Source organism: Parasteatoda tepidariorum, chromosome 5 (genome assembly GCF_043381705.1).
Source record: "Parasteatoda tepidariorum isolate YZ-2023 chromosome 5, CAS_Ptep_4.0, whole genome shotgun sequence".
In the NCBI taxonomy this organism is placed as follows: Eukaryota; Metazoa; Arthropoda; class Arachnida; order Araneae; family Theridiidae; genus Parasteatoda; species Parasteatoda tepidariorum.
In genome coordinates, this window is record NC_092208.1 from 42,735,730 (window position 1) to 42,752,204 (window position 16,475).

The 16,475-nt window shown below is 29.8% G+C and overlaps 2 protein-coding genes across 2 annotated transcripts; one reads left to right on the forward strand and one right to left on the reverse strand.

The window, feature by feature from the left end:
• Positions 1–287: 287 nt before the first annotated feature.
• On the forward strand, positions 288–5,225 carry LOC107436564 (cuticle protein 10.9). The gene is made up of 3 exons (XM_016048327.2): positions 288–595; positions 3,682–3,726; positions 4,727–5,225. The coding sequence occupies exons 1-3, from the start codon at positions 590–592 to the stop codon at positions 5,087–5,089; spliced, it is 414 nt and encodes a 137-aa protein (XP_015903813.1). The 5' UTR covers positions 288–589; the 3' UTR covers positions 5,090–5,225.
• A 1,328-nt stretch (positions 5,226–6,553) lies between these two features.
• On the reverse strand, positions 6,554–13,326 carry LOC107436563 (adult-specific rigid cuticular protein 15.5). Its single transcript, XM_016048326.3, has 3 exons — positions 13,063–13,326; positions 10,976–11,032; positions 6,554–7,702 (listed from the first exon to the last, which is right to left on the reverse strand). Exons 1-3 carry the CDS (start codon positions 13,069–13,071, stop codon positions 7,229–7,231), a joined length of 540 nt encoding a protein of 179 aa, XP_015903812.2. The 5' UTR covers positions 13,072–13,326; the 3' UTR covers positions 6,554–7,228.
• Positions 13,327–16,475: the final 3,149 nt, after the last annotated feature.

Here is a 16,475-nt window from a genome sequence, read left to right on the forward strand (position 1 = left end):
ATCCTAAGCTTTTTTTCTATTTTTCTTTAGAAATTATAAAATCCTTTTTTCTTTTTGAAAATTATAAAATAAGTACTTAAAATCATTAAATTTAAAACCACATCACGCTTGTTTTCACCCATGCATCCATTTTAAATTCCTCGGGAACTCTTTCTTTTATGTACTTCACCACATGATAAAAAAAAAATTGTTTTCCTTCATTATAACACATTCAAAACGATAGAACTTCGCTCTAATTTAGTTCTAGGGCAATTAAAAGAAACCATGACTTATGGTTACCCCAAAGACAAAATGCAACGTGACTTGAACATCTAAAAATCATCATCTTCATCAGAAAATTATTAGAATTCCAAGGTCGGTTTTTATAAGATAACTTTACATGAAATGTGGACCTGCCGACCTCAGTCTGGGGGAAAGATTTTTATAAATCGCGAATAATTATTAATATTCATTAAAACTTGTGTTAATATGTATCCAAAAAAAATTACCATTACTTGCTTGGTGGTATAAATATAACCCAGAAATTTACAGTAGCTCACACAATTTTGAGTGATTCAACTTAAGTGTCCTCTGAAATCTATCATCCATTATGAAGGTAATTAATTTTTACTAAATATTTATTCATACTAAAAATAATGCTTTTTATTACGACAATTTTAATCATTTGGTGTAAATAGTGTGTATTGTGATGTAATTTGTTTTGAAATGCTTGATATTTGGCCGGAAATTTGGTATCAAATTTTTGTTCCAAAATTGAAAATAAGCAATAAATCGGAATCAGATTCTTTTATTAGAAAATTCTTAATTATTTAGTGCAAATAGTGGGTTAAGATGTAATTCGTATGAATTGGTAGAAACAAGTTATTCCCGCAGTTGGAAGTATAAAACTGATTAGAATTAGACTCTTCTATTAGAACAATTATAATAATTTAGTGTACAATACGTGTGGAGATTTGATTTGTTTTACATTGTTGGAAATTTGTCAGAAAATCCAGCACTGGATATTTTTCGATTAATGAAAAACATTTAGCGCGCTTAACGTCTTACCCGTAACTTTTGTCCAGACACAAAACACCTACATGGAAAGAGCGATAGTACATGTATCAAGTGGATTTTTTTTTTGGTAACCTACGACTTTACTTTTAAAAATTCAAATATTAATATTGACCAAAATTTCAAATTTAATATCTATATTATTAATATACTTCACTGAGTCACTAATTTCAAAGCTGCAATGGATTTCTCTCTAGCTAGAGTTTTTGTGCAATTCAATAATGTATTCGTAAGCACGATTTTATTTTTTAAATTCATACTAAAGGAATATTACGTGCAGTATGGATTTACAATAATGAGTTGAGTCATGTTTTAAAAAAAATGTTCTACATTTTATTCTTTAGAAACTCGTTTTATACAATCCGTTTTATCATTTAATTTACGGAAATTGTAAAATTGAAATGCTCCGAGTGTGAAACAAATGAGAACTAACAGCTAGTTTAGGCTGCCAACGGAAACTTCACGAATTTGTCGAGAATAATGATCGATTAGCTAGCAAAGTTTCTACGAAACGATGTTCATAGTTAAAAATTTAGAGGAGTTCGATTTTAGAAAATTTTGTGAGTTGGCTTTATGTATCCTGTGTTATGTATTATTTAGTTTAATAGTTTATATATAGTTTTTCATAGTAGAGAAAATTACAGAAATCTGATTTACAAATACGAAAGGTGCTGCGAGTCATCTGCATGACTTCAAACTATTTTTAAAAATCATTAAACATATTCTTTTTATTTTGTAAATTTAATGTTACCTAATTTAGTATCTAAAAAGTTACTGCTTATATTTGTTAATACAATTTCAGTTTCTATTACATTGAATCCTACATTAATGCATGTTACAGCATATTTATTTTTTTTGCCACAGTCTCTGACATGTGGAATTGAAGAAGTGCTAAATTGTAATACTAGATCATTATTTTTGATTTGACCATTATTACTCTTGACTATTTTACCTTAAGCGTTAACTTGAAATATTAACATTGTTAGTGTAATAATTCTATTAGTGTTAATGTAATTTAATCATTATTAGTTCAATAATATTGTATCTCTAATCAATCTCTGGTATTAGAGTTAGTTTAGCCATCACCTCCTACATCAATAGTCCTGCGCAGACTATTTAAAATGTGAACCAGTGGTGCGCATAAAACCAAATTCCAATTTAAAAGTAATTGAGAGAAAGTTAACATATATATATTTGAAAATTGAATTTTTGATGGTAAACAAGTAAATAAGACAAACCAGTTATATTCATAAATGTAATAAAATTTTCGACGTACATTTGCTATCACTTTCTTATTTTTATTACATTTTCTATTAAATGGCACTTTCGTAAACTAATTTACCATCATGGTGGTCTGAGCGAACTACCTATAAAATACTGTGTGGAGGCTTTCAGTAATAGGAGGCGTTGGTTTAGCTCCAATTTTGAATTAATAGTGAAGTGGTTCTTTTGCCTTCAGTTTTTGAGCATAACTCCACTGAAATTTCGTTAAACCATTCTGAACTAGTTTTGAAAAAACACATTTTGCAGTAATGCAAAAAGTACCTCTAAGAAAAAAGAATTGGAACGGCTTTTGTACTTAGACTATTTTGATATTTTCTATTGTTGGCTACCATTTTAGTTTTAAAACACCGCAATATCCTAACTTCATGTAATAATACAGATATTTATCTCGGGGGTAATACCTCGAAGGGAGGCGAGGCAGTCAGCCGCAAAACCTCTTCTCTCTCTTAAACTTGTTTGTTCAATCACAATACTTCATTTTAATTTTCTCTCAGTAAAAGATACTGAACTTTCACCTTTCAGTTGCGCTTCGGCGATTTATTTCCACTCAGATGAATTAGTTAGAGCCCCTAGCGGGGCTGACGCTAAGATAACCAACACATATGAGTATGAGTACAGATATTTATATTATTAGCATTCAAAGATAAACACAAATATTTTTCATGATTTTCACGAGTGAAATTACCAGTCTATATTTTTTGAAAACAGTGCGTAGGAGCTTTCCCCTTACTCAAACATCTATAAGGGGAAAAAAAGGAATCGATTGCATAAAGCCATGATCTACAATATTTCAAGTATCTCAGTCGCAGAACTTTTAGCAGTCAATGCAAGCACTATATGGCTCTGATTCTGAAAATGAATAAAATTGGAGCTGCCAACTATTCAAATAACTCTTTTATATATGTTATTATTTTTAAATTTATATTATTTTCAATGTGATTGCTGCTAACGACTAGTCTAATTTAATATGTTTAATTGTATAAAAAACGCGATACAGATATTATTTTGAATTTATAGATATCTTAAGAAAAAGTATATAATAAATAGTTGTACACTATCTATTTTATTATAATGCTTTACACATCCTATTTTGTCATAATATGCAAAATTTNAAAAAGAAAAAATAGTATATACTTACTACCACTTTAAATATGAAAATAAAATCTTCCGGAAAATCCGGAAGAGTTGGCAGGTATGCTTAACACATCCTATTTTGTCATAATATGCAAAATTTTTAGTGTGATGAGTTTTAAAAGGAGAGTGATAAATTATAATTCCAATTAATTATTTTCATGATTAAAACTTTATTTTATTTTTGATAATTTTGTTTTTAAATATTTTCAGGTTGTCATTGTTTTAGCTGCTATTGTAGCTGTCGCCTGGTCTCAGGTAAGGCATGAAATAATTAATTTAAAAGTAAATTGTGTTGTTATATATGCTACCAGTACTTTTCAATGCTGACATATTTTTAAAAAAGCAAACCAATTTATGATTCCATTTAAAAATCGGTAAAAATTATATAGATTGGTGACAAGCAGGGAGCAACTAAAAATAGTAGCAAAAGTATATATAAATTAATATTATTTCTAGTTAAGTACTTTGTAAGATTCTGGATTTTACTCTAGATCAGCAATTCCCATAAGGAGCTCCGCGGAACTGTATTGTTCCGGAGAAGTATCACTGGGAAGTTAAAACACTTTTCTTGAGATTCTTTCTAAGAATTTTAATGGAGATAATTTTCCTAAGACGATAGTGCATGAGCCCATAAATTAAACAATCAAATTTTGATTTGTATCTGAATTTAAATACAAATTAAAAGTGATCTCTAAATGATTAGCACGTTTTAAGTTTACTCCTCAAACAATGAAGATTGTTTTAAGTTTGCTCCACAAGAAAAAAATTTATTTAATTTTGTTCCTGAAACAATGTAGATTGATTTAAGTTTACTTTTCAAACAATAAAGATTGTTTTTAATTTATTCCTTAAACAATGGATATTGTTTTAAGTTTACTCATCAAATATTAAAGATTGTTATACGTTCACTCCTCAAACAATGAAGATTGTTTTAAGTTTATTCCTGAAACAACTTAGCATACGAAATGACATTGTTCAACGAAAATCTATTTTTATGCCTAATTTCATATTTAAATTAAAAGGTTGCAATATAGATTGCAACTTGGCTTGTTAAAAAATGAACCAAAATCTCATCAAAAATTATTCTGGTTGATTTTGTTTTTTGTTATTTTGTACGTTTTTAATTTTGCAATGTACTTCAAGCACAGAGTAAGTTTTTCAACCAATTTAATAAGTTTTTTAAATATGATTCCTTAATTGCTTTTTTTAATCATGAAATTGGGTAACTTCAATTCCGTTTCATTTTTTTTAATAGGTTGATGCACCCATTCCTTATTCCTTCAACTACATATCCAACACAGAGGACGGAGGTTCTGGCTCACATCAGGAATCTGGAGATGGTGCTGGCAAAGTAACAGGCTCATACAGTGTCGCTGATTTAGAGGGTCACAACAGAGTTGTTGAATACGTTGCCGATGAAAATGGTTTCAGAGCTACCATTCGAACCAACGAACCAGGTACCGCCAACATTAACCCAGCTGATGTGATAGTAGAATCATCTGCCCCTGAAGCAGCTGGTGCTCCTACATACAGTCTTGGAGTAGCAACCGCCCCTAGAGTAGCACAACCAGCCAGACCATCCAGAACACGATATGTATTGGTACCCGTAACTGATTAAAGGACATGCAGGACAGAACCTTTGGAAACTGATGATCGACTATTAAATCTGAAAACGGAAATGGGAAATATTGGGACTATTTTGTTATGTTTTTATATTGTTTAAGTTAAATAAATTAGATATTTTCAGTTATAAAGACACTCTTCATTTGTATCTTTAGAAGACACAAAATCCATTTATACATGCGAAAAGACTGGGGAAAGATTAAGGCGCCATTTTTAGTTTAAAATTAGTTACATTTTGATTTTACTTGTTTTTTTATTAGTAACAATAGATCAAATAATTAGTCTTAAGAATTCTCTACACTGGCCCCATGACATATCTACACTTGGACAAAAATAGCTATTTTTTAAAGAAAAACAATTATAACTTCGAATTGATTCATTTATTCTTCAAAATAAACATGAACGTTCAAATTTTAATAAAAATAATACTGTATATGTTCGAAATAATAATAATAATTAGTAAGCTTTTATTAACAAATGTTTAAAAACAGACCATACTTGCTCTCTACATTAAGGGTTATGTATAGTTTGTCACCCAAAACCATTTTTTATGGTGTAAAAAGTAACTTAATAATAATTTAAATTTCTTTGCGATTGTACAGTAACAAAATTATAAGAGTGTAAAATTTTAATACATAATAATATGTATTACAAAGCACATATATGATTTTTTGTGCTTGGAATTAACCTAACGCCTGGCAAAACCATTTGTCAGGTTTTTAGTTTAATGATGTGTGGAAAATGGTTGTTTTGTTTAATAAATACCTAACTGATTTCGATATTAGACTTGAAAGAACTTATATTTGAATTCTAGTTTTCCATCTTTTTAACTTAAATTTTGAATTTCCGATCAGATTACCTTACTTTTATTTTCTTCTACAGCTTTTTTTTTTACTTCTTCTTAAGTAGTTTCAAGTTAATTCGCAGATTTGAGTATTGTATTTTATAAGAGTTGCTTATTAAAACACCGCTTTGAGTTCAGAAAGCAACTTTCTTTTTATTAAGTATCGGAATTGAGGAAATGTTTTTCAATAGAGGCCTTTACTGTACAAAAAGGCACAATAATTAGGTCAGCCAAATCACTGTTCGACTGATAATTACTTGAATCTTCAACTTTCATCTTTATGCAGTCTTTTTTCGTCAATCTTCGAGCTCAATTTTCCAGCCTTATAATAAGTTCCACTCTCGAGATAAGAAATTTAGATATCAGTTGCAGTAAAAAAGAAAAAGAAATTTGAATAAAAATATTATATAATTATTCCCCCAATATAACTTATATTATTCGAAAATATTATTCGCCTAATATAACTTAAAGTTGTTGCAGAAAAAAAAATTCACTTATGAGAAATAATTCAAGCTAAGTTTAAGATAAATGTCTCTACAACTCCGGCAAATTCCTATTTGAAATTAATTTATAATCAAATTTAGAAGGAAGCAAAACTAAAATAAAGGGTTCCAATTAATGTTCTTAAATATTTATTGATCAAAATGTAGCATAGAAGCACAACTATAACAGAATCTTTATGCAAAAATGTTTTGAGTATTGAAACTAAATTGTTTGATAATTATGAAACAAAACAGAAGAAAACTTATGAAAGTCAAACAATTATCATAAATTTTAAGTATAGGCGTGTAATGAAGCCCCAAAATTGTTAGATAACAAATATGATGGGAGAAAAGAAAACTGAAGTAAAGTTAAAGAAGAGTTTAGGAAAAAAGAGAAAGAAAATATCTATAGAGAAAGAAAAGTGGTGCAGGGCAGAGAAAGTTAGAATACTTCCATGGAAAGCGTAGAAAAAGTTTCTAAGCTGAAAAAAAGTATGGAAAAATAAGACTGAATCTAGATATAAAGAGCTGAAGGAGGATAGACAAGAATAAAAGTTTAAAAAATAGCAAAACCCAAGAGAGAAAAAGAGATCATCTATACATTAGAAAAAGAGAAAAGGCACAAGCAGAAAAAAAAGTCATGAGCCAAAAGAAGGTATTTAAAAATATATAATACAAGCAGTTGATTATTCAAAAAAACATTTATGGTAACTGATAGCAAAAGCAGTTTTTTTCCGGAAAAAAATGGAAGGAAAAATTCATGGTGCGATGTTTATATGCCATATCTTTCAGATAATTCAGTTGGAAATTAAGCAAGTCCGTAAGCTAGTCTGCCAGGTGCTCTAAGAACTGGCCTTCTTGCAGCGTAGGTAGCAGGCCTTCGATAAACTGGACGGCGGATCGGAGCAATAGGATCTGGAATAACAACAGGCTCTGCAACTGGAGCTACAGGTTCTATCAAGGTATTCAATACGGGCCTTGCAATTGGAGCATATGGATAAGGTCCGGCTGCAGATTCGATAGTCACATCAGCTGGGTTCTTGCTCTCAGTGCCTGGCTCGTTGGTGCGAATGGAAGCACGAAATCCGTTCTCGTCTGCAACATAATCAACAACTCTGTAGTGTCCCTCGTCATTGTTTAAGCTGTAAGAGCCTTGAACTCTACCAGAACCATCAGCAGTCTCGCTTCTGGAGCTTTGACCGACTCCATCATCAAGTGGAGCACTGTAACTGAATGAATATGGCTTTGGACTCTGATCATAATAAGGATCTACGCGATAATCCTGAAAAATAAAAACCATTTATCAAATTCTAAAATTGAATTTCTGCGACGGAAAGACAATTATTTGATTAAAAAAAATAGAGAACCTGATTACAAGTTCTAGTAATTGCAATTTGGTCTATAAGTTACTGAGAGTTTTAGTCATTCAATGATTAAACTTGTAAATAAATACAAATATAATATTTGTAACATTTTCAAAGTTACTGCGACCTGGAAAACAGAACAAAGTGGTAGATAAGTTTTCTCATGGCTACTGAAAAATGTTTATAAGCAGTTTTTAGTACATATACTACGTACTATCTGCGCTTTTGGGGAAAATTACATCTGGTGGCTGCTAAGTTTATGCTTTAATGAATGATTCTTTGTTTTGTAAATTTGATTTACAGTTATTTTCTCCACCACTACACATAAATTATTCAAAAGTTCTATGAAACACCACTTTCTTTCTACTCTTTCCTGGTGAAAATTTCAAAATTTCTGCAAAATTACCAAATAATCTAAAAACTTTAATTGTTAATTGTCTACCACTTTATGAATTATTTTGCAAAAAGCGTAGTCTCTGGTAGCCCTATATATAATTTAACATAAATATATACATATACATAATCTATGAAAACCATACATAGATTTACATTAGCTTTTTCCAAAAATCGCCTGTTTAATTAAAGTTAGATTTACATATATGACAATATTTATAATCACTTATTGCAAAAGACTGAAATTGATGTGCTACATTCCAATTTCAGGAATAATCATGTTAAGCATATTTTGAAACACTATTATTGGAAATCATTCTTCAAGAAATTATATTTTATTTCAGTTTTCACGCTAATTTGTGTGATATAAAAATAGTACGTAATCTGATACAATCTTAATTATCATAAAATGTATTTATATTTTAAAAAAATAGTATGTATATGAATTAGTCTAGGATTGTAATTAGCGTGATTTGATAACTGCTCAAAACATCAGAAAAGATTTGACAAAATCATTTCGCTTTTAAATTTCATCTGAAAAGTTCTGAGAGAATCAGATCCAACATATTGTACTAGTATATTTAAAATTTAGCAGTATAATTTTTAGGTATGGAATGCTTTGAAAATATCTGTTATGATCTGCACCTAAAAAAAATGTTAGGATATTAATATTCATTATTACATAATTTCTCAATTTAATCATTTATTTGTAGATTATTAATAATACGCATTCCATGTATTCGCTTTTAATAATAAACTGAAAAAAATATTGCAAAAAGTGATACTGATTTTGATCGCTTTTTATAGATTTTTGCCTAAAATAGTGCAAAATAGTGCTTTCTTGCAATTAGCGCAATCTGAAATCCGGTGCTAATTTTTAAAAAGTTAATCAAACAAATTAATTTAGAATACACTCTACTGAAGCACACCAAAAAAATAGTACGCTGGAAAAATTAAATATTTATAAAAAAAGAAAATGTTTCATAAAGTGGATTTTATTGGTTAAAAATCATAAGAACATTAAACATAACTAGTAATCATTATAACTAATTACCATCATAACTTGTTATGATTGCAACTACTTATCATTATTTCATAATTAATATGACAATATAATTTTAAAAAATTATTGTGTGAAAATTAATCAAATAAGTACAACTTTCAATTACAAGTTAATAATAAAACTTAAATTTTGTTTTATTAAAATCATTGAATCCAAATATTAATAAATTTGTAAAAAAAAAAGAAAGAAAATCATTAAATGACTTTTAAGATAACACTTACACGAAAGTGATAATCGCAGAATTCTTTACATGCAAACTATTTAAAATTATTAATTTTTCCTTCAACAAAAAAAACTTTTTTGGGTGGCTAAAAAAAATAAGCATTCTAGAAAACTCTTCAGTTTTGGAAAATTATTGGGGGTATGTGTGCCCCTCCCCTTACACTGCGCCTATGTTTCTGAGCGAGTATCAAAACAATTTCTAAGAGCTATGAAAGTTTTTTCGGGTGTCACTTTTTAACATTATATTTTATCAATTACACTGAGAAACATAGGAAGATACTATATCAAAGATATTTTTAAGTCGATGATTTCAAATATGCACTCGGTTTCTCGCTATAATCTACAGTTTTTATGCAATTTAATAATATATTCCTAACTGAGATTTTCTTAAAAATTCACTCGAGTGAATACTGAGTGTTCCCACTTTTCTGCTGCATGGAGAATGGTAGGAAAATTGCGATAATACATTTCAGTCTATGATTTGTTAAGTCAATATGTTTTTTTCTTCTTAAGTGTCACTTTCAAATTAGCAGGCAAGTATATGTGTACAGGGCTGCCAACTTCCAAAGTATTTTTGAAAAAATTTCTCCTCTGATAAAGTTTATATTTTAATGCAGAATTCTTTGTATTGTAATTTTGATTGAAAGTTATTTTCCCCACCACCCCATGTAAATGATTTAAAACTTCATATGAAACTTCACTTAGATGTAACTCTCTCTCTCTCTCTCTTGGTGAAGCTTTTAATTTTTTTTTCGAACATAACCAGTTTCAGATTTGAAATCTCAGCACCCGAAGTACGTATGATCATGTGCTAGTAAAAATGCTACAGGAAATTTCTTCCCCAATGTAATTAATCGAAGCAAAAAATATGTTTAGAACAATTATTACATATTGTACATAAAATTAAAATTTAGGATAGAAACTTCAATCAAAACCTATAATCGTTTTTATGTTTTCATGTCTGCATTTTAACACATTAAAATAAATCACAAAGCATCGAAACATCCACTTGTTAACGCTATTTTTTACCAGAATTCCTAGATTTAAACGTTATTCTTATTATAACATTCCTAAAAATGTTATTATAAAGTAGTTCCTATGAAGATTTCGAAATCTAAGCATACATTATTAAAGGGAAAGTCTGTAATTAGTTGAAACTCAAAATTTAAGGAAAAGAGATGAAGCAAAAGTCCTCCTTTTGAACATAGGAGTTGAATTAACGCGGTGTCTCAAAAGGCAAAATCTCCTAAAATAATGAAAATATTTATTTGCTGTAAATGAAACTTGGATTCGACCATGACTAACATTAATATAATGTTCAATTTTCATTTAACTTGATAACATTTTAAAAGAAATCGTGAAATATTATATTTTCACTACAATTTACACGTTAATTGTTAAGAAACTCAATTTTTTCTTGTAACATTTTTACTTAGTACTTAGCATAATATAAAATTTTAATATGTATGAAAGAAAAAACAATATAGAATATAAATTTGAATCTAATTCTTACTCTAATATTTCCTTGGGCAGAAACTGTTGCGGCAATAGTAACAAGAATAAAACAAACCTGAAATAGAAAAATATTTATAACAACAAAAAGTAAGCAAAACTTTTATTACAGGGTTTTCAAGGGGTTTTATCACAGAGTTTTTCTGTTTATTGTACGCACAACACATTCCCACCAACTGCAACTAAATTTCCGTAGCAACTAAAGATTTTTTTCCGGTGGGAAAACTGGAAAAAATTTAAAAAATGATAGAGGAAGTTGAAGGAAATAAACTGATTTTACTAAATGCTATGTTACAATATACATTTGTAAGTTAAAAAACTGGCCAGTTTAGTTCCTTATAATGAAAGGAAATTAAAGCAATTACACTTTCTGACAACACATATAAACATTGATCCCCAATTTTTTTAAATTTTTCGCGACTGCGGCCATTTTAAATGTATTAAATTTGATTACAGAGAATTCAAACCACCAGTACTTACAATTATTATGTGTATAAAAATTATGCAGACAATGTCCTTGTTTACTTTGAAAAAAGGTTAACAATACTTTACCTTCACTGGAGAATATATTTTGCAAAAATAGAAAATTTTGATGTGTAAACGCAATATACAGGGGTTGGACAAAAATATGAAAACAATTCTATCTCTATGTAAACCATCTTACTTTTAGCAGAAAATGTTTTGGAGGATTATATCTGACAAAAGTGTTGACACAAATTAAAAGATCATGCTTGAAGCTTTTAAAAATGGTGTCTTTTACACACACATACCTGCCAACTCTCCCGGATTTTGCGGGAGATTTTATTTTCATATTTAAAGTGGTAGTAAATATATACTATTTTTTCTTTTATAAATTTAATTTTTTAAATGATTTTGATCACCACTATTCTTACAAAAATTAAGCTTATATATTAATATGCGTTACTATCATGGTTGTCAACTTAATTTTTCTCAAATACAACGTATTTGTTTGCTTAAAATTGAAGTTTTAATTCCATTTTAATACCACTGGGAAAAATGATAATGGAATGGATTAAAAGTTGGCAGGTCTGCACACATGCAAAACTTGCATCGGCAAAAATGAGTGTATATAGTTAAAAGCGTGTTTCATTTTTCAATACCATAATAATTAAAAGGCATTCATGAATAAATACCAGAATCTAATAGAATGATTTCGAAATTGCTGGTATTAAAGCTAGAAAGAAGTTATTAACTTCACCTTCTCATTTTGAACGATCCGAATTGCGCTCAGGTAAAAATGACGTCATCAGAAATGCCACGGGTGAAAAAAATGGAACAAACTTAATTTATTTAAGTGTTCAATTGTACTGCCACCATGACTTACGTTTCAAATTATTAACATTTAAAAAAAAATTAAGTATTCATTCTCAATTATAAACTGAACAAAATATCCAAGAAAAGTTACTAATCTTTATCTCTTTTCTTACATTTAGTCAGCATCCCGGCACCATTTCTAAAACATTCAAGCATGATCATTCAAATTATACAAATTGTTTTGCCGTGCAAAATCTTTCAAAACATGTTCTGCTAAAAAAAGATAGTTACATGGTTATGATAGCACTATAAACGTAAGCACAAATTGCTCCACTAAGTGGAAATAGTTTTACTAGTGGTAGAAAAATTTGATGAACTGTTGTGTTGTCCATCATTACATTTAATACATTCTTGCCACTTTGCTCGAATCAATTCGTGGCGAGCCTGGTAAAGTATTGGTGAAACAAAGCAAAATAATGCAAATTTTAGTTTTGAATTCTTTGCCACTTTATAAAGTTTTTTGTCGAAAGCGAAGCTGTTGGCTTCTCTGCGTAAGAAAAGGGCGGCACGATATGCCATAATTCATAAGAAATAACTCTCAGAGCTTCCTATGAAAAAATGCCATAGATGAAACGAAAAAAACTGATAATACTGTAATAAAATGAATATATTTTAAATTAAGCAAAAATTAATAGAGCTACTTAAAATTATTGTAAAAATTATTGTATGGCTATAAGAACAGCTTCGAAAACATATTAAATACATATGTATGAATAACAATTATATAAATTAATTTATAAAATGAAAACTCACAAAATGCATGGTTAAAATCTCTGTTCTTCGAAACTTCAAGCGACTTTTAGACAAAACTTATGCGTGAAATATTCTAACCATCGCTTTTTATACACAAATTGTAAAACGTATTCAGGTACCACCTATCTTACTTGGTGAGTGATTACAAAGGGGTCAAAATATCACTGGACCAACAGAGAGAGCGAGGAATACTCATAAATGATTAGAAAAACAAAAAGTCACACACAAAAGAACAAATCAACCAAGGACTAACGAGCCACTCAAAATGCAACTATGTCCTTGGCGCTTGGTTTCACGCCGTCTTCCAAATTTTTGAATTTTCTTATTGAACAAACGCCAGGAAGAGTTAGAGAAAGTATATCGGCAGGTGACCAGGTCAAATCAGTAAAAAAAACAGAAACAACTGTCGGTATTAGCATACCTTCTGTAAAGGCAAGTGGCAGATTTATAGACAGGTCTTCAAAATGAAACGGGATCATTTATCAAACATAAGCCACCTGAAGATTTTCAGTTAAAAAGAAAACAAGAAAGAGCCATCTTGATTCTTGACAAGAAAGATTCTTTTGATAATTCTTAAACTGTGACTTTTGGATTAATTGACCATCTTTTCTAAGGAAAGATGTGAACGTGGAACAATATCTTCGTAATGGCAATGATTAATAGCTGGAATTTATTGAATCGGTAATGGGAAATAAATTACATCAATCAAATAATCTTTTGTAACGAAATCTTTTAAACAGAACAATGTTTGAAGAATTTACTTTGCAGGCTTTTTAGTTTTTTTTTTCTTTTGTGGCAGGTTTAAAAAATTAACAAAAGGAAATTATTTTCTTTTGTTAATTAAGTTTGAAATCGTGACCATTCATAAACAAGATTTATATTGTTTCATTCTTTAAGGAATCTTCCATTTGCAGAAATATTGAGCTACGTTATTAATTTTTGTTTCATACGGTATCAATTTTTCTTAAATAAAAATGCACAATTTTAAAACCATTGCTCATCCCGAATTATCTCGGAATCGTAAATTTTGCAACTGATAAATTACCCGAGAAAAATCGGGTGAAGCAGAAATCGCAAGTATGATTTCAGTTACGTCCGAAAATAACACTGTGATTTTATCTCATTTTTAATGGGATAAAATTAGTTTAATGGGATTAATAGTATTAATTTAAATTTAATTAATTAGTTTAATAGTTCTTCCATTAATTAGTTTAATGGTTCTTCTGAAACGATTTTTGATAACTGAAGGCATTTTCATTTGTTCCAAATTTTAGTCAAACATTAGCAACTGCAACCCTTGATTGTACATTTTAATTAAAGCAGTGCTCTATATTACTTTTTAAAAAAAAGTGCTTGCTAAAAAAAGATGAAACGCTCAGAAAAAAAAGTTTTTGACTTTTTTTCAGTTTTTTTTCCGGCAAATCTTTTTACTTCACAATAGAATTTATATTTCAAAAAAATCAAGAGATGCGGGATAACAGTTTTCTACTCAAAAAAAGAAAATGATTCTGATCTTAAGTTTCTATTCCATGGGAATTTCCCCTTCTACTTCTCTACTTCTTCTGCTTGTTCTTCTACTGCTTCTTCTTCTCCTTCGTCTTCTTCTGCTTCTACTTCTTCGGCTTCTTCTGCTTCGACTTCTTTTCTTAATATCATAGTTGTCTTAGTCGATTGCAAAAATTTAAATGAATTCACTTTCACTATTCAAGTACCTTTGGTAAAATTACACTAATTGTAACTAGACTTATCAGAATGAAATCTATCCACCATGGTAGCAAACTAATCCTCAAATTAAGTGAACAATTCCCTGATTCAGTCATAACTTAAGGATAAATAATTTTCATGCGAAGGACGTCATAGTTGACGCATAGCTTAAATGGATCAGTAACGTTTTATCATAAATGATTTAAAATAAAAAAAAAACAATACCGCTTTGATTAGTTTAGTGGATTTTAGGAACCCTGAATTTTAAAAAAAAATGAAATAAAACAATTACATTTTCGCAATTTTATTTTATACATGAACTCAATAGTGTCATAGGTCAAGTAACTCTCGTCACACGCACATGCATTTAATTCGAATAAATAAAAAGCGATGACCAAAATATTTTGGACCGTGGTAGCCCAGTGGCTAGAGAATCGGACTCCGGTACGGAGGTGTCGGGCTTCCATCCTCGACTCCACAAAGACCCACCGAATATATGAGACATACGAGCTCGTAAAATCTGTGGAATCGAAAGTCCTGTCTTCGGTCGCTGTATAGTATCATGGGTACAGCGATCTGAAAAAAATGTCCTTCCCCTTTGGATCTATGTCTAAATTGAGGAAGAGGCCTCACAAATGAAATGCCCTCTGCAGAAGATCTGAATTGTGAATGCTGGTCTTCGAGCATTCTTATGGATATATCATAGACCGTCACCAGTAACCCATTGTGATTGTGCAGCTTTAGATCGACATAAATAAAATACCTACCAAAATATTTTGCTCTCAGTCAATTTCAGGAATAGAGGAGGTATTAAAAACCAGGGCTCGAAAAACAGCCCGTCCGTCCATCCTCGGCGGTCAAAAATTCCCCGAGGACAACGAATTTTTCGAATGCGACGTTCGCGCGGACGGCCATTTTTCTGTTAACAGAGAATCCATATAACTTGCCTTTGTCATTTAAATTATTTCATAAACGAAATACTAAGATACTATTAGTAACCTAGTATTTCTTTTATTACTGTATAATGTAATTCCAGTATTAGTAATCTTAGTAACTACTAATTCATTGTGCAATTTATATATATGTTTGTAATAAATAAGAGAAAATTATATTTTTTTATTTATTTAGAAGCGATGGGTTAGTTTAAAAGGAGGACGGGTACATTGTTGGGCAAGCCGTCCTCGGGGACGGGTAAAATTTCTGAATTTTTTCGAGCCCTGTTAAAAACTATCACTTCTTAATAATGACAATGCATTTAGTAAAGGCATCGAGTTAGATTTGGTTATTAACCAAATTGATTCAGAAAAGTATTTGTACAAAATCAGAGTCAAGTTGTAATTAAATAAAAAACGGTAACTTAAATGTAGTCGTTGCTAATTTGACGGACTTGCTTTGCTTTTACTTTAATTATTGTTAGTTTAATCATATATATAATCAATGTTAATTCAAAGTATAACTAAATAGTTTTATTTTGAACAAAGTAATGGTGAATTAAATAAATCAAACAATTATAACCCCGCCCACAAATAAACTGCTAAAGAAATACTTTGATTGCAAGTTTATCTGTTTACCCTGATTGATACGGTTTTATGCTGGCGCGTATTTGTGACAGTCGGCGCGAAAGGGTTAATCAACTAAAAAAATGTCCCGTCGTTCTTAATCAAAAATTTACTGGATTGATTTTTTTTTCTTATTTCAAAATTTAAATA